Source organism: Dinoponera quadriceps, unplaced genomic scaffold (assembly GCF_001313825.1).
Source record: "Dinoponera quadriceps isolate SergipeBrazil2010 unplaced genomic scaffold, ASM131382v1 scaffold179, whole genome shotgun sequence".
Taxonomy (NCBI): Eukaryota; Metazoa; Arthropoda; class Insecta; order Hymenoptera; family Formicidae; genus Dinoponera; species Dinoponera quadriceps.
The window spans coordinates 221,718-244,863 of record NW_014554529.1 but is presented as its reverse complement, the minus strand read 5'-3'; the positions used below and the strand labels follow the sequence as shown (position 1 = coordinate 244,863).

General features: G+C 42.7%; 1 protein-coding gene across 15 annotated transcripts in view; it reads left to right on the top strand.

Moving 5' to 3' along the window:
• LOC106751784 (bromodomain adjacent to zinc finger domain protein 2B-like) overlaps positions 1-23,146 on the top strand; it is a 208,516-nt gene that overhangs the window by 156,948 nt on the left and 28,422 nt on the right. For 6 of the 15 annotated variants that reach the window (XM_014632914.1, XM_014632913.1, XM_014632917.1 and 3 more), the window contains 11 exons: positions 4,798-5,025; positions 7,556-7,741; positions 8,315-8,552; positions 8,737-8,754; positions 10,710-10,953; positions 14,757-15,015; positions 16,617-16,999; positions 17,391-17,708; positions 18,500-18,774; positions 19,492-19,573; positions 22,489-23,106. In XM_014632914.1, coding sequence (XP_014488400.1) covers positions 4,798-5,025; positions 7,556-7,741; positions 8,315-8,552; positions 8,737-8,754; positions 10,710-10,953; positions 14,757-15,015; positions 16,617-16,999; positions 17,391-17,708; positions 18,500-18,774; positions 19,492-19,573; positions 22,489-23,106 — 2,849 coding nt within the window. The remainder of the gene's footprint in view (positions 1-4,797; positions 5,026-7,555; positions 7,742-8,314; positions 8,553-8,736; positions 8,755-10,709; positions 10,954-14,756; positions 15,016-16,616; positions 17,000-17,390; positions 17,709-18,499; positions 18,775-19,491; positions 19,574-22,488; positions 23,107-23,146) is intronic. The other 9 variants (XM_014632920.1, XM_014632923.1, XM_014632919.1 and 6 more) reach the window with 6 other exon arrangements.

Below are 23,146 nucleotides of genomic sequence, written 5' to 3'. Positions count from 1 at the left end.
GGCAGATAGAGACAGATCTCAGGAAAATATAGGACGCGCCCGGTTCTCGCGGTTTTCCCGTTTCGCGCGTGGACATATTTATAGAGCGCACATGGGAAATCGATGGTGAATGAAACTTTGATCTCCGGTCGCGTGTATATGTGTACGTGTCTCTCTCTTTCTCTCTCTCTCTCTCTCTCTCACTCTGGCGAATGCGGCGGCGCATTTATGTAAACACATGCGTATGCACGTAAACTATTATGCGGCTGCGGCGGCTGTTTCACTGGGTGAAGCAGAGTCGTATAAGCCAGTAGTGCCCGGAGTTCAACGACCGGTATAAATTAAAGCGGCGCTCGGATTTCAATGCCACGGCCTTGCTCAAGGCCGGCGCACTCGTAGAAAATGAACGGTACATTTGCGCCCGGCATTCGTAACAATAAATTGTACGAATGCGGCGCGAATGATCGAGAGTACCGCCACCCACAAAACCAACGCAAACGAGATCAGGGCGCGCGCGCGCGTACTTTGAAGGTTCGCTTTTACGCGCTCGTCGAGTCGTTGAACGCGAAATTCCGGTGGGGGAGGGGAGAGAGAAAAGAGCGGACCGTTTACGTAAGCAAACGGGAGAATCGGTTTCAACCGCTTCCCTCCCCCTTTTTTTTCTTATTCCTCTTTTCCCTTTTTTCCGCTATTTTCTCTTTTTCCCTACTTTCCTTTNTTTTTTTTTTTTCCCCTTTTTCCCTTTTTTTTTTTTTTTTTTTTTTTTTTTTTAGAAATATTCCATTCTTTTGTCGAAATATCTCGAGAAGTATTAAGTATTTTACCATCGAAAGAGTGATTGCGCGAACTTCTGCATCGCGTTTAATCAAGTTTGTTGCGCGCTTTATCATGCTGAGGAGCGAGGCGCATCCTCCGTGAGTGAAATTGCGCATTCGAAATTGCGAGATCGTATCTCGTGAATGAAGTATCAAGTATTCGTTGAGTTCACTAACTCTCTCTCTCTCTCTCTCTCTCTCCCTCTCTCTCTCTCTCGAACTGTCTGCTATTATGCATGTTCGATGAATGAGTTAAGTGCATTTAGATATGCAAATATGTAATAAGGAATGCAAATGCGAGGACTGCCGCAGTGTGCGACAGCGCGTGCGCGCGCGCGCGCGCGTGTGTGTGTGTGGCTATGTACAGACATCGCCGGTAATACCGGAGCGTGAAAAATCGTTCATACTAGAGAGAAAGAGAGAGAGAGAGAAAAAAAGAACAGATTTTAAAAATAACGCGAATGATTCGATTTGAAGTGATTATACGCGATAATTACGTGTGTTCCGAAGCGATTCGTTAGAAACGCATTAATTTTTTAAGACCATTATGGTTTCCGCGATATTCGCGAACGACAATTTTTTTTTACGATACTTCCAGAAATTTCATCTCCGTTTTCTGAGGGGAGGCATCGCGAGGAAATTTAGACACTTCACGCTTGATTCAAGTTCACAACTGCACAGAGCCCGCGTTTCCAACGAAATCGTTTTAACTTTTGCTAACGTCTGTACGATTGATATTATCATAACGAGTTCTTGGCTTCCGTGAATTATTTTCACCGCGTCTGTATATATGCTGCTAGGCACGTGCACTTAGTTTCTAAAATTATAACGTGCATGCACGATTTACTCAATTATATCACTTATCCGCGCTCGCGTTGCGAGAGCCACTTCATTGTCGGTATTATATTCCCTCGCGTAATCATTAACGTGGATAATATAGTTTGACAGTTATTTTAATTATGAACTGGCTGCAAAGAATGCAAACTCGTTTCTATGAATTACTTCTATGAATTATTTCCACGCGCGCGCGCGCACACACACATTATTCGCGCTACTTAAAAAATCTATAACTCTCTCTTTTTAAGGAAGTTGTTCTTTTTTACGATCCGATACTATTACGCGTGATTTTTAGTTAAAGAAAAAAAAACTGGGCTTTATTAAAAAAAAATGTGCATCACAATTTAATCATCGAAATATTTGCCGTTGTTTGCTACGAGTTTCTTTCATTTTCCGAGAAGTTGGAGGATTCCGTCGCGGAAAAAGCGTGCCAGTTTGGAAGTGATGAAGTTGTCGATGAATTTCTGGGATTTTGGACACATCTTGAAAGTGCTATGTAGCCAATGAACGTTATATCGATTTGAACAAGTGGTAATCGGAAGGAGCCAAATCTGGTGAATAAGCCGTGTGAGGGAGAACGTCCCAGTCCAAGTTAAAGATGGTTTTCTGAATCGCAGCAACAACGTTGTTGGCCGAGCATTATCATGCAGCATCATATGACTTTACAACTACTTTGTTCGTAAAATCGTCTTTCTTTTTTTTATCGATTTTTTTTATTCGAACGTTTTAATTCGTCGCTGTAGAGTTGAATGTTAATCGTTTTATCCGACTCCAGCAGCAGTAGTAAAGCATATTTCTCATATCCAACTACCCGAGTCGAAATTTTGATGCTACTCTGACGCTCTTAAGGATAATTTGCGTCTATTTAGACACACCTATAGACTTTCTTTGGGAGTTGTGTTTATCGTTGCCTCATGTCAGATGGCGTTTAGAATATATTAACGTCAAAACCGCAGAAGGCCGCGAAAATATTCACACGTTTAGATAACTATTTCAAGACTTCCAAGAGAAAGACTAAAAATCACGCACACCCTACATAATTTAGTATGTGTGAACGGAAAAGATAACGTAATCAGACGAAAGTGTGCGAGCGGTTCGGCGATCGCGAGAATATTCTGCCCCGCGAAGCCGAATATGCAAAATATATTCCGTGTTGGCGGAAATAATATTCCACGAAATTATCGCGACGTGTTTAACAATCCTGACCTCTTTGCAAACATTTACGATGCAATGAAATCATTTCCCCGCCAATGAGTATGATGCATTTATTCGTCGCGTGTGCGCGAGATTTACGTGCGTACCTCGCTTCGAAGCCTCGCGCGTAAAGTCCCTGGCGTTTCTTCTCCACGCATACATAAATGAGTATTCCGCCGCACGACAGAGCGCAATATATCACCCACCGTTGCTCCTTTACGTGCGACATTATCGCGTAAACGAATGACACACATTGCCCCCGGTTAATTAATTTATTTATTCAAATAGCCACGAGGAATTGATGGGGAATAACGGGTGCGTTTAACTCAATACGAGCCGCCGACACACACATATGCATGCATGCAAAGCTCGTTGTTCGACGAGCGATACGACGGGATTGTGCGGTAATCGATATCACGATGGATGGAATCGAGATTCGACAGAGCGAGAAGAAGAGCAGTTTGCGACGAATAAAAAATATGATATGAAAAATCATAACGCTGTGTGTGTGTGTGTGCGCGCGCGCGTGCGCGCGCGTAGGGCTCGTTGCGGATTAATTTTCCGCGACGACGACGCGAGATTTCAGTGTTCCTTCGCGTGAATTTAATCGCCGGAAGTGCTTCCAAAGCGAACACGGACGAATTATCGCGAATCCGACGAACCATGCGCCGGTATATCTCTCTCTCTCTCTCTGTATGTGTGTATGTATATGTATGTACGAGTGTTTGTGTGTCACAAATTAATGCCTCGAGGAATCCCCGTATCTGCAACTTCTCCGAAACGCAGCTCCGAATCGGCATCTCGATTTTATAACGCCCTGGCTATAATTGGATCGTCGGTATATTTATCGCGGTGAGCGAACACGTAGCTCGCGGCGGTGCGGCAGTTCCAGTTCGCTCGCGACCTCGTTGACTCATTTTTGCCCGAATAATCCCTTGATGTGGTTGTTTCACGAGATAGCGTTCGGCCGTGACTCGCCGGGTTCCGCCTAGGTGTTGTCATTCATCAGCGCGAACTCGCTCTCTCCCAGCCACCGCCCGCGCCTCCTTCTGTTACGTGCCGCAACGCAGGCCTTTATTTGTTTCGTTTGACCTTTCCGAAATCTTTTGATTTGACCTCGGATATTTTCTGATGGCTTTTTGCTTCCGGCCCCGCGGGCCGTATTTCCGTAATTTCCCGTTCTTTGAATCCTTTTTCCTCTTTGAAGAAAAACAAACTTTTTTTTTTACACGGTANTATATATATATATATATATATATATATATATATATATATATATATAGTTTTATGTGAAAATGAAACTTGCGTGAAACGTGAAAAAATTCCAAATAAGTCCATTAAATTGTCATATTCTTGTTAAATCAAGAATCATTTTCATGAATTGTGAGAAAAATATTGGATAGAAAGAAACAATGTCTTCAAACCAAGAATTGTATCAGTTTGAAGATATCATTCTTTCTAATACTTTTATCTCAATTCAGAAAATTACTATTGAATAACAAGAGTATGATATTTTTAATGTGACTACATAGAACTTTTTTATTTAATTTTATCTTCATATAAGACAATATATTCTATATATGAGAATATGCGCCTTGAATTGATACTAATATTTTTTCCGTCCGGAATCTTGGATATATCCCGATGATTTAGACCTTAGTTTAGTAGATAAATAATAATAACCCATAAATTTGGAATATGACCTATGTAAGCGAATCTTGATCTTCGATTTTCGTCTATCGAAACTTAGCCCGTGGACCAGCTGGTTTCAATTCAGCTCTCTGTCATCGCTCGGGCAACGTCACCAAGTAGCCCGGAATAAAGCACGTTAAACCCGACCACGTGTTTCTTAGCTATTTCCAAAATTTTGTATCACGCATGCAAGTGCCCACGCCCACGCTGAAACTTGTGCTTATGACACTTCACCGTCACCCCTCCGTTCATTCATGCTATTCTACGATTTTAATTTTAGCATACTGGCCTCGGGGCGACAGTGCGGCGTCGTCGCTCTTCGGCGGGATGCCGGGTGGTTATGGCTTGGGGGCCCACCATTTGCCATCGGCTTACGCTATTCTGGGCCGAGGGGGCTCAGCGCCTGGCTTCGGGGGCCACACGCCAGCCTCGGCGCCACCCCCGCCCCCGTACTCTCACAGTAGTCTCGGGACGCTTAGCGTAGCTGCCAGTCAAGCTGCGAGTCTGGGTAAGTCAACCCCCCGTCCTCCCCCTTCTCATCCTCGTTCCCTCTTCCGAGAGACGCGCTTCTGCGCTAAAGTCTCATCGATTATCGTGACTATACACGTCGTCGACGACGACGACGACATCGAACGTCCGCGGCGTGTCCTCTCGGAAACGCGTCTCTCCGAGCGATCTCGCGATAATTTGGGATCGTTACTTGGCTCGGCGGAACGCGACATGTGTGCGAGTGAAACGTACGTAACGGACATGCGCGCCATTAGATACCTCGGTTTACGATTTGGCACGTTGATCTCCACATGGTGATTTCCATCGATTGTTCCCAAGCATATCTGAAGTGCGAGCAGCCGAAGATACTTAAATAGCCCTCGAAATTTCTTGGAATGAAGCCTCGATATGCGAGTGAATATTCGCTCGATGCGATACCGAAGATACCGCCGATTCGGAATCGTGAGAGCGAATGCTTCACTTAAGCTTAGGGTGGATCCCGATTCGAGTGAACGGTTCAATCGATTCGAATGAATTTGTTTCTATGACGATGCGATACATTCGATTCACTCTTCGACTTTGAATAAGAGTCACGTTCACTTGACGATTCGGAGAATTCACTCTGCGTGAGTGGAAAATCCCCGAATTCGGGTGACTTGACTGTTGCTCTACCTTTTTAGTGAAATCTTATTCGAAGAATTTCGGAGAGTATGGTAAATAAATGTAACTCATTCCGTGCATTGCGACGGACGACGCCTTCGAGCCGCTGGCCGCCGATTTCGGACAACGAGACGAAACGGCACCGTCGCGCCGCGAGCGAGAGCGCCGTCGGAAGGGATTTCGCGCGTCGACCGGACGTTCGCTCGAGGCCGGTACGGAAGGGCAAGGTGGACGGGAACGAGGCGTCTTCCGGCAAAATAAAAAGGGAGTCAACCCGGGAATAGTCACCTTATTTTTATTTTTTTTTTTTTTTCACATAAACGGTCACCTGGGATCGTTTTATACCCTAATATGTTTTTACAAGCTTATGTTATAAAAAAGACGGGTCACAGTTTATTCTTATTGAATAGGATATAAAAACAAAAGAATCTTAATATTAGGCCTTAATTGAATGTTAATTCTATAATTCGATCTCTTCCTGGTGGTCTGTGAAGAAGACACCTTCCGGTGTTCTCGTCCGCGACAACAATTCTGCGTTTTGCGACGCGCGGAGAAGCGGCAGCCGCAACGTCACAGCATACATCTGTTATCTCGTTTCATTGACTCGTGATTATTTGAACAAAGAAAGGTATCGAAAGCTCTGAAAGTACAAAATAAATAAAAAATAAAGGTATCGAAAGCTCTGAAAGTACATATTAAATAAAAAATATAGGTTAGTAAGAGCCATCATTGGATGTTTGGCGCGATATGAATTAAATATTACACGATATGAAACATATACAGGATGATTCACAAATGCATGTCAATATTTCAAGGGGTAAATGTACATACTAAAATAAATAAAAAAAACATGTGTTACGAACAAATAAATAAAAAGTCATGTGAATGTATGTCCTACATACCTTAGTTTTCGAGTTTTCGAGTTATACGTTGTAATTAGCATAAATTATATAATTTGCGAACAATATAATTTATAACAGTATCTTACAAAATAATCAATTTGTTTGTGATTTAGCTAATATCACTTTTTCATAATTTTTTTGCGTATATATTGAAAAATATATCGTTCATATTGTCCACATCAAAAGTAAAGTAAAAGAAATTTTCGATCTTCCTCAACTTTTCAAATACGTATTATTTTTTCATACAAAATACTTTTATATTAAAATTATATTTAAAACTCATTTAATGTGTTGTAATATTTTTAAATAAAAAAATCTTATAACAGTAACAGTTAAAAAGTTAAAACAGTGGCATATAGTGCAATATGAAGTATTATCAATGTAATATATTATCTGAACTTGTTACTTCCGAAATGTCGAGGAGAATCCCAGACTTGTTGCTCGCGAAATAAGATTAAACAACAATAGAAAACCTCCCAACATGCGAAAGTTTTCATTTCTTGTTTTGTTTCATTAACACTCAGACCATCTCCATCGTAGATCAACCTTACAGTGGTCGCGTGGATGACGGGTAGCCATTCATGATCACTAAAATGCAGAATTTTCCAAAAATACCAGCATCATCCATCTTGCGCTTCCATGTGTTTGTCAGTCAAAGACTACTTTTGTCCGTATTTTATGGTCTTTTGCGACTAATTACTATTTCCAAATAAACAAATATTATTATTTTCTGAAGCAATTTTCTATTGAGAAATCAATTTCAAGTGCAGAGTACACTTGCCATCCACGCGACCAATCGTGTCGCATTTAAGTACGCGGCTACTGCAAGGTTAACGTGTCAACGCTTTAGTCGTGTTTTAAGATCGGTCGCAGGGGGTCGTGTGTTTTAAGATCAATGTTCTTCCTCCCCCTCCCCTTTTTACTCCGCCCTCCTCCCTCTCCTCTTTATCATCATATGCGCGAATGGCACAATTGTTCGCGTTGCAGGCATCAATCCGGCGAGCGCGGCATGGTGGACAATGGCCTCTCATCTGGCGGCGCAGGACTACATCGCGAGGCTACAAGGAGCGGCAGGAATCCCCGGATTTCCGCCTGGTGCCGAGAGCCTCCTGCCGCCCTATCCCGCCTCTCTACTTAATCCCCCGTCCCTCTCGTCCCACAAGTCCAGTAAGTGTAAGTAGAAACAGCAGATCGACGTCGGCGCGCGATGCTCGAGAAACGTCCGCGTTCGTACGTTACGGCTTTAATCCCCCCGATCGCCGCCTGCCGGGGAGTCTTTTCAGAATTAGCCGCATCGATAAATCTCCGCGCTCGAAATAGCCGGGTGGCGGTGTATTTTTAGACACACGCGCATTATTTCTTTTTAACGCTGAAAACTTGACAGTCTGTGCCCCCCCCCCCCCCCACCCACCCCCCCGTAAGGATATACCCGTCGTCGATGTCTATTTTCCGCTCTCCCGCGCGACTCGCCGTCGTTCACGGTTTCGATATGAGAAAAAGAGAGGAAAGAGTTCCGGAATCCCCAAGATTCGTCCATAGTCGCACGTGTTTTTCTTTTTTTTTTTTTTACCCCCTCTTGCACATATCCTTCCTTCTACGCGACGCGTAGAGAGATCTCTCTCGAGACACGTGAGATGATATAATTATAATCCTGCGCGATGTCGAGTTGACGATCGTCGTCGAACCGAGAGAGGGAGTGAGTGAGAGAATGAGAACGATAGAGACGAACGCGGACTTTTCCGACAGCAATACCGGGATCGGGTCGAAGCAGCAGAACGCGAGTTTGTAATCGCACCGTCCGTTTCCACGACCGAACAGCTAAGTCAAGCAAGAGCCACAAGACGCCGGCGAGCAGTAGTAGTAGCTCGACGACGCCGAGTATGACGAGCAGCAGCCTGCCGGTGTCCACTCAAGCGCCGGTGACGACCTCTCATCACAACACACCTGTCAGCAACGCGCCAAATTCGCAAACGAACGTCGTCAGGTAAGAGAGAGAGAGAGAGAGAGAGAGAGTTAATAAGTCAGTTAGCTCTTACCTTCCCCCCTCCCGTCCTCCTCATTTGCATGCTTAAGTATACACCGATGCTACTGAATTTCGCGGACCGACGCCGTTTAATTCCTCTCGAAATTGTATTTTCACGCTGCACCCCCCACTCTCGTCGCAACAGTTCTGCCAAGGAAGGAAGGTGAATATGCTGAAGTTGGTACACTCCCGAGATAGACTCCGCGACTTTTTCGCGCAGGAGAGATTTCCCGATCAGAGTCTTTCGCGGTAGATGACGCGGTCGGAAAGATCGCGACACTTTTAGCTCATTCAGCCATGGGAGCGACTTACTTTTCTCACGTTTCCTCGCTTATTTCGAAGCACCTCACTTTTAAGAAAGGAAACTTATTTTTCTTATCTTTTTCATACTCGACTTGAGTCTTGTAAAAAAAAAAAACAATACTTGATCACAAGAAATTATGTTGAATAATTTCTTAAAGCTTAACACTTTGCGACCCGCAAAGACGCTTGACTAATGTGCTTGAACTTATCGAAGGCATAATACGAAATTAACCGCGCTTATTTGGTTGATTTTCTTATATAAATGTTGATATGCAAAAACCTATTGAACCTAGCGTATTCGAAAAACTTTTATCGTGAAGTTCATTTTTGTCTCTATTATTAAACATCATAAATGTTCAGCTTTTCTATGAGAGCTTTACTTTCTGAGACAATCAAAATCACGGTCTATTTGGAGCTGGAAAAAGGTCAAACGTTGATATAATCGATTTTTTAAGCGCATAAATAATATCAACATGATTAATAAAAGAATAGAACACGTTTTTATAGTATTTATATATATTTCACTTTTGTATGATAGACTTCAAAACAAGAAAACAAGATCAAGGCATAATCCTATATTGCTTTGTTGACAATAATATGAGGTTTCCTTTCTTCTGTCGATTGACAAGCTCTTAAAGAACAGTCCTAACACTTAGAGCGATCGTCACTTGGTTTGACATAGCTACGAATCGCTATTCATCTTTTTCGCATGTTGCCAACTGCTTAAAACCGCATATATTCCGATTTATTGATGAAATCAGTGCTGTCAGATCGCGACGGTACAGTGCCGTCGACGGACCGCATCGTCGAAATAAGTACGACGGCACCATGCCGTTGACGGACGTGGAATTTTATTGTATCTGAATATGCACTTAAGACTGAGTTTATGTAAATTTCAGATTCTATATGTCATGTAACTTTTTTATTTCCGAAAATTCAAATTTTGCTTTTCATTAACTTTCACTATAAGTTCACTATAAGTTTGGTGTTTTTAATTTCTTAGAAGAATGGTATAATAGATAAACGATTTAATTTTTCGCATAAAAATTATTTGGAAAAGACTCATCTTTTACTTTTTTTTTTTCAAACTGACTCGTTATTAGCATATTTTTTCAAGAATGAAACTCGCTTTTTTCACTGTGTTTGAGAGAGTTTGAGAGTTAAATCATTCCCATGTCTGTTCGGTGAATTCTGTACACAGAACGCATGTAGCATCTAATAATAGAATTTTCTTTTGAGAATTATTAAAAATAAATCCTCCTATTGGATACAGATGCGTTGTGAATTTCATTGGAAAAACAGGTTCGCAACTTTTTTTTCATTGACTGCGTATAATTTAGCATAAGAGTCGTAATACATCAAGTTACATCGCTTCAGAACGCGGTAAATTCTTCTGGGAGACAGGAAATTATAGAATTTTTACGGGGAAATTGTGAAATGATGTAACTTGGCGTGTAAAACTGCTTTGCCGATTTGTATATGTGGTCGGTCACATAAAAGTTGCAACATTTTTTTGAAACACATCCCGTGCCTGATAAGAGAATTTGTTTTTTAATCATTCTCGGGAGATACGTTTTCCTACTGAATACAAGATGCTTTGCGAAACTTATCGGAAATAAGTTGTTCGTGACTGACCATACCGACTTTCCTGAAACGCTTTTGTTTCACCGAAGTTAAATTATCGAGTTCCGCTATGATTTGAATTTCGTGCGCGCGCTTATCTCGCCAGTCGTTAAGACGATAAGCAAAAAGAACACGCACGAGTAGAGTTCGACGAGAAGAAGAAATGCTTCACAGAAATGAATTCTTCTCTAGCGATCCTAGCAGTATATTGGGGGGAGTGCGTTTACCTCCCGACACGGAGATCATCAAGTACACGTCGAGTATAGTCGGCCCAAAGGTGCCTGGGACGACGAATCGCGGTAGGAAGAAGACAATATCCCTGGATACTCCCAGTGTCAGCGTACATCCGCCGCCCGTTCCTGCTCTTAGTGGGCATCAGACGAACACGACGTCCTCGTCGTTGATGATGGAGCCAAGGAAGTACAATCGCACGGGGGTACGTTTCGTCACGTTTCATTGCGACTCCGAAACTCGGACTTGCCTGAAAAAATCGCGAAGAATTTGTCGAATCGTTAATATCACCGCTCAGCGAGTTTTACTTGTTTTTTTTTAATTTTTTTTTTTGTATGCAGTCGACTTATGTATGCTGTACTATTTTTTAGATCGAAAATTACACGATTTCAGCCTTACACATAAGGTCAAAACCGTTATAATTAAGAGTTATAACCTTATCAACGCGAAATACGACACACATATACACATGATAAGTAACATCTAACACACTCATGTTGTAAAATGGTCTAACATCATTTTACAGTATGAGTGTAAATAGCCACTTTCGATGTATTTTCCCCAGCGAAACACGAATCTGTTGTTTAAATTTGGCTATCACGTTACAATTTTGAGAAAAATAGCGTCAAAAAGGCCAAAAATTACGATTTTGAGGATTTTTATAATATTAGTTACGTTATAATAAGCGTTAAGCGTATCTTGTTTCTAAATTTCGTTAATATCGAAAGCATAAGTACGAAAGTATCAATTTTTAGCTTTAAAATACCTTTTGTTTCGTTTCATCATGTTTTTTTTTGTTTCCAAGATTTAAAAATAAAATACCTCTTCCATATATTACATGGGTATTTTCAAAATGACGTCATTTTTCGTAAAATTGTGACGTGATAGCCAAATTTGGCTAATAGATCATGTTCAACAGGCAAAAATCGAAATGACTTATTCTCACTCGTGATATAAAAAAAGATCAAATTTTGTCAGACAATATAATTAGTTATTTATGCGATTTTCAACTTTATGAGTTATGTATAAGGCTGAAAATCCTGTAATTTTCTGTTCAGAGAATGGTACAACATACATGATGCCGACTACAATCTATATCATTACAGTGAAATTTGTAGCATTATAATTATATAATTAACACGTTCCCTGCTATGTGTATCATTTTCGGTACACGCTGAACTCAATCTCCACGTCAACTGATATTTTTGTCATTAAGAGACAAAGTATAGTAAAATAATTTGCCTTATTCATTCGTATTCTGTTATCATGTTTGCAACACTTTCAAAGCTGTGGGTCGATTTCAATATAGTTAATCACAGAACGTTTGCAACACTTTTTTCTATAAGCTTTGGAACGCATCTCGCGTCCAATAAGAGAATTGGTTTTTTTTTAGTAATCCTGAGGAAATATATTTTCCTATTGGACACGAGATGCGTTGTGAAACTCACCGTGAAAAAAAAATGTTGCAACCGTCCTGTGATTAACCGTGTACATGGTGTAGTAATCAATTGCTATGATTTTAAAACAAACTGACACCACAATGATTTTGTATTTCTTCCTATAACAAAAACGTGAAAAATTTGAGTACCGAAAATGTTAGGACTAAAAAAAAAACGGCAATAATATTTTTTGAGGATTGTCCCAACAAACTGTACCTAAGTATATATTGTTTCAGTAAAATACTTTGTACTATTCGATTACAAATAAAAAAAGGTATATTTTATTTGTTTCATAATAAGTTTAATATTTTCTGTAGTTTCATTAATGTGTACTGTTTTATTCTACAATATCTTGTTTGTTATTCTTTAACTTTTAGTTTTTGAAATAAATTTATTTGTTTTGTTCTACTGTGCATTTTATATTTTGAATGTTCACTTTTATAATAAATAATTTTCCAATTTACAAAAAATCATAAATTAAATAATTGTAACACATTTGTCAAGTTCCACAACATGTATCGTTTTCAGTACACGCGGTGCGAATTGAAAGTCGCGTAAAAACGCTCCAGCAGAGAACGTGTTAATATGCTCTCCTTCATCATCGTACAGTAGCATGATAACATGTTTGCGATCATATAATGTTATAATAATATCCTACAATGTATGTTTGCTGTCATATATGCTTGTATTCATATAATGATAAATTTGCAATATTAATGTTACGAAATATATGGTAATTATTCAGTTTAGGGGACTCACGCTCAATAGCCTTGACGTAGAGGTCATCCTCCTAAATAACTCTTCCTAAGTAAGTTTATAACTTTTTAATAAACAACAAGCGACGGCTAAAACTTTCTCAAGATTACATTGAGAAAAAGATTCCTTCAAATTTAATAAATTTTATTACATCCAAATAAATTTCATTATTGGCATGCTCTAAAGAAACTAATGTTTCGATTAATAAGTACGATTGTTAGACTTTCCAACAAAGTTGCATTTTTCTTCAGTAAAAAAATTTGTTTGAAACGAAAGATAATTTTCTTATAAAGAAGTTATTTGTTTCATTTATATATTTATTGTATATAACCAAACAATATTTTATTTGATTAAAAGATATTATTTCAAGTAATAGCGTTCTTTTTGTTAAATAATAAAGTTTTCTTGAACGAGACAATAACATTTTTATTCAAACAAATAATATTTCGTATAAATATATATTGTTTCTATGAAACAAATTTTAGTCATATAAATAGAAATACTAAATCTAAAAAAAACCTTTTTGTACTCAGGAGGGTAACCTCCTCTACTATATATATATGTCAAGGTCAAGGTCATTGGAGGTGGAACCCCTAAACTGAATAATTATTAATAATTACCAAAAATATAGTATAACATAATTAAAAAAATTATTGTTTAATCATACGCGATGATATTGCCTCACCGGGGATCACCTCGTATGATTAATGGCCGCCCCATAGCAATCAACGTGTTAAAATAATATAAAAAATACTTCGCCATCTGCGTATTCGCACATATTGCAGTCTCAAAAATGTTAAGGGTCTTATGGTTCACAGAAAAACGTAAGCAGTAATATTTAAGAAGTAAGAAAATTGTCCAATCACAATCGATTATTTTCCTTACGGTCGGAGAGTAATCGACTGTGATTGATCAATTTCCTCGCTGTCTATAAGAAAGTTGTAAGATGAAATGAGTTTGAGAAGAATTTTATGCAACTTTCACCACGTATACATTGAAATGTTTTCTAAGTGCTTAGTACAATTAGAAAAAGATTGACCATTCGAGAGCTGAGAGATTTACGATCAAAGTTGATACTTTTTATACGAGTTCTTTAAGAAATTAACATGCTATTGTTTAATTTTTATTTTTAATATCTCCTGAATTAGAAATAAGATTTTGATGAAAAACTACTATAATATATCAAAAACTAATATGCAGACATTATGCATAAATTTCAGAATTATTGACCGTTTTGTTTTGAAAATATGCAAGTTCATAATTTATAGTAATACTCGAAATATATATATATATTTAAACACTTTTTTTTTCATTATCTACATATCTTTATTAGATCAACTGATGCATAAATATAGAAGAATTGATAAGAAAAGTAAAAAGTAAAAAAAAATTTTCCTATTATAATGTAATATTGTGTAAATATGTTTACCTCAATTTCGTTTAAAATTAACACCGTTTACGTAGTGAAGTCAATGTACAAGAACGTAATTTCGCTCGACAAATACTGAATTTCTCAATGACCTCTTGGATTCGTCACTGAAAATAGCAATCACGACGCTGAGCATTGCAACCTCCTCGAATCTTGTCCCTTACGTTTTTTCTGCGTGCCATGATACTAAAGACGTGAACAAAAAAGCCGACTGACGGGGTGACCGTCGCGAAATTAGTCTCGCCTCGTTCGCGAGACGATTAGCGCGCTCTAAAGTGCGGTGAAGTGTCGGCGGAAACGTGCTCGAATATTCGTACGGATCGCCGCAGGGAAGCATCTGAGAGGGGGTGCATCGTGCGTAATTGTCCGATCTTTACACCGCAGACCGCCGACTCGAACGAGTACCGAGACTCGGTGGATCGGGTGGAGGTGATCAAGCTGCCTGCTCATTCGACCAACGGCTCCGTTCTCTCGGCGCCCACGGCGTACACCAGCAACGCCAACAACGTCAACGACTCGGACGCGCCCCTAAATCTCTCCCTAAAGCCCGCCACGACGAGCGGTAGTTCGCCGATTTCTGGCAGTCAGCCGCTCAGTCAGCTCAGTAATTTAAGCCAATCGTTACTCGCCTCCGATCGAACGTGTAAGTATGACTGTGCGCGGCTTGTTTCCGCTCGTAACCATCGTTTTAAAGCTATTGCGCGGCGTAAAAGTGCGCCGTGTGTTTTTACCCGACGAGGGAAATTGCTCGGCAAATAGAACGGCGGAGAGCTGTTACTCCCGCGAACGTGTGCAAGTCGCTCGCGTTTCCTCGCGTGCTGTCTTTCGAATCGATCGTTCCTCGCGCGTCGAATATGCGATTGATCCGGGATCGATCGCGACTGCCGGATGCCGACGACTCTGACATTAATCGCCGATTACCGTGGGTAATCGTTATTCGTTCGGCTAGTTCGCCGAATCGGGACTTCTTCGTCCCTTTAATTGTTATTCCCTCCCCGAAATCCGTTCTTCGACTTGCGCGAAAGTTTTCAAACCGAGAGAGAGAGAGAGAGAGAGAGAGATGCTCTTATCGAATCAAAATGAAGTCCCCTCCGAGGCGAAGTTCGCTAGACGCTTTACAAGCTTCGAAGCTTTCTTTTTTTTTTGATACACATCCTTGCACAAAATATTTCACTGTTTTTAGCCCACGGGAACTGTTAGTTTAGATTTTAACAGTGGAAGCGTGCATTCGGCTGAGTATTACCCCGTTTTTAGGTCGGAAAGGGGCATTTATTTCTCTAATGACGAGTGAATTTTATAATGAATTGCATACGAGTATGTTCGAATGGTATTAACATATTATTATAAGTAATTTTGCATAGTAAACATGTACAGTAGTGTGCGAATTTGAGAAATGTAAACGTACGTTTAGCTACGAGCAAGTGCTCTTTAATATTTTCTTTTTATATTGAAACGAAAGTAAGGAAAGGGGAAACGTGTTAACATGCTGTTACTCATCAGCTGGAAAACGAGTATTAAAAATGGGTAATCTGCTCGAAAATATTAATGCACGTTCGCGCGTACTCGTCGCATTTCTTCGCATAATAGACTACGCGTGCCAATGAGTGTAAGAAACGAGCATAAAAATGATAGAACGGGTTAAAAATAAGCCAAACACGTGCTATACAAGGAGTAAAAACAATAATACTCAACAGTAATAATATTTTTATGACATACTCTTATAGCTGCCATCAAGAAATTTACGAGACACATTGATTACAAACTTTTTTGCGATGAGTTGACTTTTCGAGTTGTAAGTCCTTAAAGTTGAAATATCGCCGGCATTAGCATTACCTAAGATATATCGCACGAAGTGTTTTTCTAAAGGCGATTAATAATAATAATTTATTTATGGTTGTTTTCACTTACATAATTGAATAAAACATGAAATAACGAGGAGATGAAAAATAATGTGGCAAGGAAACATGGAAAAAAAAAGGTTCTGTGGATTTTACTTGGATCGCAAGTAAATATTACTTGAACAGTAGCATTTTTTCAGTATATATATATATATAAAATTTCAAAAGAATGTAATTTTATACTACACAATTGATTTAATGGCGTCATCACGTGGCTAAAATGCTTGAAAGCGTCTAAACGTGGATTCCAAGCCTGGTTTCTCTTGTCGGAGTTCGCGATTATTCTACGAATTCCCGCGTTCCCGCCGAGTCTCTGTCGAGTTATAACGATCTCGGATTAACACAGCGAGACGAAAACCTGGACCGAAGCCGAGAAGAGTGCCGCAGAATTCGGTACCGGTGCCGGCGTCGCCTAGTCCCTCCTTGGCGCAGCTGTTCGCCGCCGCGGACTCGCCGCAGCGGCCGAGCAGCGGCAGCGAGGAGAGCGAGAGCGCGAGCACGACCCACCACAAGGACGGCAGGCCGCGGAATCTCGGCCGCGGCGTGTCGAAGCCCAAGAAGAACACCGTCGCCTCGCTGTTGGCTCAGAGCAGAGCCCTCGGGATCAAGCCCACCCCGACCTTGGATCCTAGTGTGCCATTGTCTCACCAAGTGTCGTTGCTGAGGTCGAATATATTGGCGGCGCAATTGCACGCCTCCGCCACCGGCCAGGGTGACGATAAGAATCAGGTAAAGGCGAGAGACGGGGACGGCCGAGAGAGAGTCTCGAGATATTCCTTTCCGTACAACGAACGAACTTTTTCGAGCGAAGTCCCTCACACTTTGCTGTTTCCAACGGTTGCGATCGCTTCAACGGAGGTATCGTTTCCCTCCTTCGTTCTGACTTTTGTTCCTTTTTTTTTTTTAAGTTGTCAACCGTTTTATTCTCATATATACGTTCGTTTGGTTCACACATCTTTTGTCGGAGTGTGTCGTTGCAATTTGTTAAACGAAGATAACGGAGGGAGGCGAAGGAGGAGAGCGCCGTCCTCGACACCGATTCATGCGGGAGCCGACACCGTGCCATTTTTTCTTTTCGTTCGCTTATGATTTCGCAACTAAAATCATTCTCCCTATATAGCGGTCTTTGCAGGAGAAAATGAAGAACAAATTATTGGAGGCCTCGGGCGAGGAGAGCAACATGGACGTGACCAGCGAGAGCGGCAGCAACACCGACGTCGTCACGGACACCGACGACGACAACGTCGTCGAGGGCACGTCCAGCGCGAAGCGGAGGAAGCTCAAGCCCAGCGAGCGGGACCTGCAGATGCCTCTGGAACGCGGCTGGAAGCGCGAAACGGTTATCAGGGGACTGGGGAAGACGGGTGTGATAAAAGGCGACGTGTCGTATTACAGTCCCTGCGGGAAAACTTTCAGGAGCAGTCCCGATCTAGTGAAGGTTGGTCTGTGTGTGTGTGTGTGTGTGTAACGTATCGCGCGATACAAACCGCCGACGCGCGTTATCAAATTGGCGATTCGCACGCGCGCGCCTACCCCACTTTTCGGATGTTCAACGCGGTTCGCTATTCACGGTCGATTTCGGGAATTTCCCTCGCAGCATCGTGCATTTTGTACTTGGCAATTGGTCGTTTGTTTTTGTGTGTGATAACGTGTTGGGTACCGGGGAAAGTTCATGCGGATTCTTAGGTCAACGTTGAAACACTCGGAACTTTTTTGTAAAGTAGTTTTATTCGACGAAGCAGTTGCACCGTTGACTCCGACGACCGGTTTTTCACGTCTGCACACCTTTTTCGTGGGTTTGAACGCACATATCCACGGAGTTCGTTGTCTTTAATGATAGATGGGCGTCCCGAACGCGGCTCTCAACCTCTTTGCGATTCATCGACTTCCTTAAACCGCTTAAACCATTTTTGCGCTGTTTTTTCGCTAACAGTACTTTCACACACGCTGCAAGTGCGTTTTGCTGCTTTTGCTGCTGTATCTTCAAGTTTAAACTCATAAAGCAAGAAGGCACGAGTTTCTCACTTTTCGGTATCCATCTTTAATGTTACATAAATAACGAAATGTTGAAACAATTGAAAGCTGCATATCATGTATGCCAACAACACGAATGTATTGAATGAATTGTCCGTTAATACTAACTTCATAAATTACCGAATAAGATCTCGATGAAGTTTTCAATCGATCGTCCTTCGGATAAAAGAGAGGATATCCGCTCTCTGTTTTCAGTTTTTGGAGCATCAAAACCCCATAGAATTGACGACGGCGAACTTCTCGTTCTCCTCGCGCCCGTTGGTAGGCGAGTTCTTACAACCGACCATGGGTCTGGCGGAGGCCGAGTTCGTCAGGCTCGGCGCCCAGGAGGTGGCGAGAAGACTGGAGGAACTCCGGGCGGCCGGCGGTTTCAGAGACGTACGGACGAACAATCAGTACGAACGGGACAAGCTGGCGTATGCGAAGAAACTCGCGAAGGAGGAAGCGCAGCGGCACAAGGAGCAGGCCAGGTAAGTCAAGCTTGCGGAAGCTTCATCTTATCGTTGTCGCTCGATAAAGAATTTCCAAATGAGAAATACACGTATCAATGTGTGTGTATATGTGAGTGCGATAAACGAACGCTGCAACGAACGTTCTTGTTGAAAGATGAGAAGAAAGAGGGAGAAAGAGGGAAGGGAGAGAAAAAAAAATGACAGGAAACCGAGTGACGCGTGCGAGGACGCTCCCTCGTTTGTCGATTATTTCGTAAAACTACGAGCACTTAACGGTCGCCGATGATGGCCGAATAAATCACAAAGTTTATTGAAGCGTCGGGCGGCGAGCTCGTATGATTATTTATCCGCTTCTCGGCGCGTAGCAACGTGTGCATTTCATTACTTAATCCCGGAGTCCCGACCGCGGTCGACACGTCGGTGTTTAATTAACGCGCGCGTTTATCTTTTCGCTGGTAAGATCGTTACGTGCACGTAACCGTAAACGCGACGACGACGATGACGATGATGGCGAAGAACGCGCGCGAGGTCTTCTCTCGTCTGCCGTATTAAATTCAGAGCTCGGGTTTTCTCTCTCTCTCTCTCTCTCTCTCTCTCTCTTTCAAGTCCGTTCTCTCGAACGTTTGTAAAATTTATGAAGCAGGTAGTTTCGCGGGGGCCACCCCTTGATTAACGATTTGTTCGAGCGTTTTTATCGCCGAGGATGATGCGAAGTTAATGATACCCTTATTGTAGGCTTATTAAGGAGCAGGAGAAGACGGAGCGGCAGGAAGCGGTGAGACGAGAACGGGAAATCAGGAATCAACAGCTGCTCGAGGTAAGTCCCCGACGTGTCTTTCTCTCTCTATCTATCTATCTATCTATCTCTTTCTGTCTCTCTCACTCTCTCTCTCTCTCTCTCTCTCTCTTTTACATCGTCGAGTTTCCTTTTCACGTTTGTCTCGATCTCGTTGTTTCATTCACACGAAAAACTGTTCTCTTTATTCTACTTGGGATACCTACGTTTTTTTGTATTTTGTCCACCTGTCGTGCGTGTCGCATGCTCTCTGTGTGTGCCGTATTTATATATATATACATATATATATTTTCTCCGTATATATATATACATCTGTCTATATATACATATATTATATACGACTCTTTTTTTATAATGAATATTCTTGTATAGAGAAACTCTCTTATATACTATATATACGCCCAACGACCCTCTTACAACCCCCCTTACCCCACGCCACCCCGAACCCCCTCAATGTCCCAAGATACACGAGACACCCATTGCCAACCGACGACCGCTAGCGATAGTGACAGGAGAATCCAGCATGTCCTCCCCCCCCCAAACCCCTTTGAGTTTTGTCCCGTTTTTATTTCGTCAAATTATTATTAGCTCTCCGAGCGTTTGATCGATTTTGATAAAAGGGAGGAAAAACAGATTGTTGAGAAAACCGAGCGCCGCGGTGATGTTTGTTTTCAATCGATCGAACAAACGCGCTACTGTCATCGTGAAGACAGAGGAATAAAATGAAAAGACAAAAAAGAAAATAAAACCGCGTCGTTTTCGGCACCGATTGTTAAAAATTGTCCGATGAGAGGGAAGCACGAAAATCCCGGTTCCTCTTTTACAACCTTCTTGGCTTACGCTAAATCACGTGTGATATTTCTAGTTATTTTTGTTTCCTCGATGGAAACGTGGGAAAATGTAAATGAATTAATATGGATGTCGGTGTCGGTTTGAATTTCAAAATCCTTTATGCGGTAGTCGGTATTTCGTACACCCCAGGATTTGTTTCGAAACAATTCCGTGTGTTCTCAATTGATACCGCCGACGCTTTTATGTACGATGTAAACAAATATATCGGTGATATATATCTTTTACCGCCGTTTCCCATCGTTGTTTCTCTTCCCGTCGGGGTTAACGGCAAGAAATAATCCGTGCTTTCATTGAGAATTCTCCGGCGTCGGACGGGTCGTCCCGTCGAACGTTTCATATTTTTTGCTGAAATTACGATCTTGCTCGGTCTCTCCGTTTCTTTCGCTCTCTCTTTCTCTCTCTCTCTCCCTCTCTCTCTCTCTCTATCTCTCTCTTCGATTCTACGCGCCAGTCCTCAGGGCGACATTTGTCAGCCAAATGCGCTCGTCCACGACACTATTTAATAACGTGCGTGAGAACATTAATTCTACCTACAACGAAATATGAAATATCGAATTTTACGGTACGGAACTTACTGAAAAAGGTTGAGTTGACGGGAAGAGATGAAAAGCGCCCGGGCAGCGAATAATCGCCGTCGCGCCCAGAAACATTTCCCGTACTCCGATCGGATTTCACATTCAAACGAGCTGTGCTCGAGAGAGAGACAAATTTCTTTCCCGTTTCAAAATTCGCACGTGTACGTACGCGCTCCGAGAGTTCGAGAGAGCACGCAAATACTCGATTTCGAGGGTGTCCCGTTCAAGGTGGTGGGGACCGATTGACGTTCTTTCGGAAATTTTTCTGCGCAACGGAGACAAAAAAATCTCGTCGTCGTCATCGTCGTTGTCATTGTTGTCGTTGTTGTTGCTGCTGTTATGGAAGTAGAGGCCGCGATTGTAGAAATTTCAAAAGCCCATCCATTGTGATAGTTCTCCAAACTACCCCGTCAGAATCCTTCACGCAAGCCAGATTACCGCCCTATCCCCCTCAATCACTGTCACTCGTTCGTTCATCTGTCTTTCTCTCTCTCTCTCTCTCTCTCTCTCTCTCTGTCTCTCTCTTTCTCTATCTCTCTTTCTGTCTTTCTCTCTCCTCTCCCCCTCCCACGCATTCATACACGCACTACTCCACATCCACACGCACCGGTATACATCACTGGCCCGAACATTACACACACCACCACCACCATCACCACCACCACAAGCCGTGAAATTTGTGAAGAAATAGAAGGAAAACGTCAGGCGACACAATAGAAGCGTAGTAACTGTGTAGCTACAACGCGCGGGCTCGCACATGTAGTGGATGCGCGAAATAAGGGATGCCCAGATCGTATATAACCGATCCTAATCGATGTTCTTCCCCCGAGAGAACGTAGAGAGTACACGAACGAAACAGATGTGGCGCATTAACGATGCATTATTGCGTTTTGTTAGACGAACCAATCGCGAGATTGGGGGTAATCTTAGTTTCACGAACGCATCGATGTAAGTCTCGAGAGTCTCGTTATCGTTACTTTGACCGTGTTTGTCGTTGTGTTATTTTATACATACATACACACACATATATATATATATATACACACATTCTGTTGAGAAATTACGAAATTCAGTCGAGAAATCATTTCAGACTGTTCAGCGTGTTTAATGACAATGAGTACATGACGTATCTACTTTTTTTTTACCTTTTTTTTTTCCAAGTGGCTTTTATGTGCTTGTCGTACCTGAAATTGGCTTCGTCGGTGATGATAGTTACGTCGTAGTCTTTTGAAACAAAGGGGCGGTACGCGGAGCTCGCGGAGTCAGTTTGCCGACGGAATGTCAACGCGCTCGCGACTATTCGGCGTTGCGGAAGATATCGCGTTTTGCTTCCCGAATGCCCGAGAGGGAAGACTCTCGACTTGCGCTTCAACATTTTCTACACACTATAATCCGGTCTTGTAGCGTACGTGACCTCCGCGTATCGCCCCGGACCTCCCCCCGCCGATTAACGCGATCGATTATATATTGGGCATCCCTGAAAACCCACCACCAACCAAACCAACGCAGGGTCGAAAGCGGCTCGCGTTCACGATCAAGCAGAAAATGAAGATCATCCAAGAGATCGAGCGCGGCAAGAGCAAGAGCGACGTGGCTCGCGAGCTGGGTCTGGCGAGCAGTACGGTCGCCACCATCTGGAAGAACCGCGAGAGCATCGCCGAGAGCTGGCGCAACCGGGACATGATGCAGCAGCCGGACGTCGAAGACGTGCCGAAGAAGCCGCCGCCGCCGCCGATCTCGTCGTCCGGCTCGACGACGGCGGCGCTCTGCTGCGCCCCGGCGGCGATGGCGACGACGACGATCACGACGACGATCACGACGACGCCGCCGTCGTCGTCGTTGGCCGCCTCCGTGGTCGTCCAAGCACCGCCGCAGGTGATACCGCCACTGCCGCCGCCGTTGCCGCCGCCGCCGCCACCGCCGCCGCTGCCGCCGCCGCCGTCCTGCGCGCCGTCCAGCCTGCAGTCGACGTCGGTGGGCTTGGCAACCCAGCCGACGGCGCCGATCACCACGTCGAATCACCAGTCGTCGGCGACGACCACGTCGACCGGTACGACGACTACGGCCGTACCGCCGGACAATACCCAGCAGGCTCAGACCCAGACGCAGAGCCAGGAACTTCTGGAGGTAAGATGTCGCATCCCCCCGAAGCCCCCCCGAACTGTAA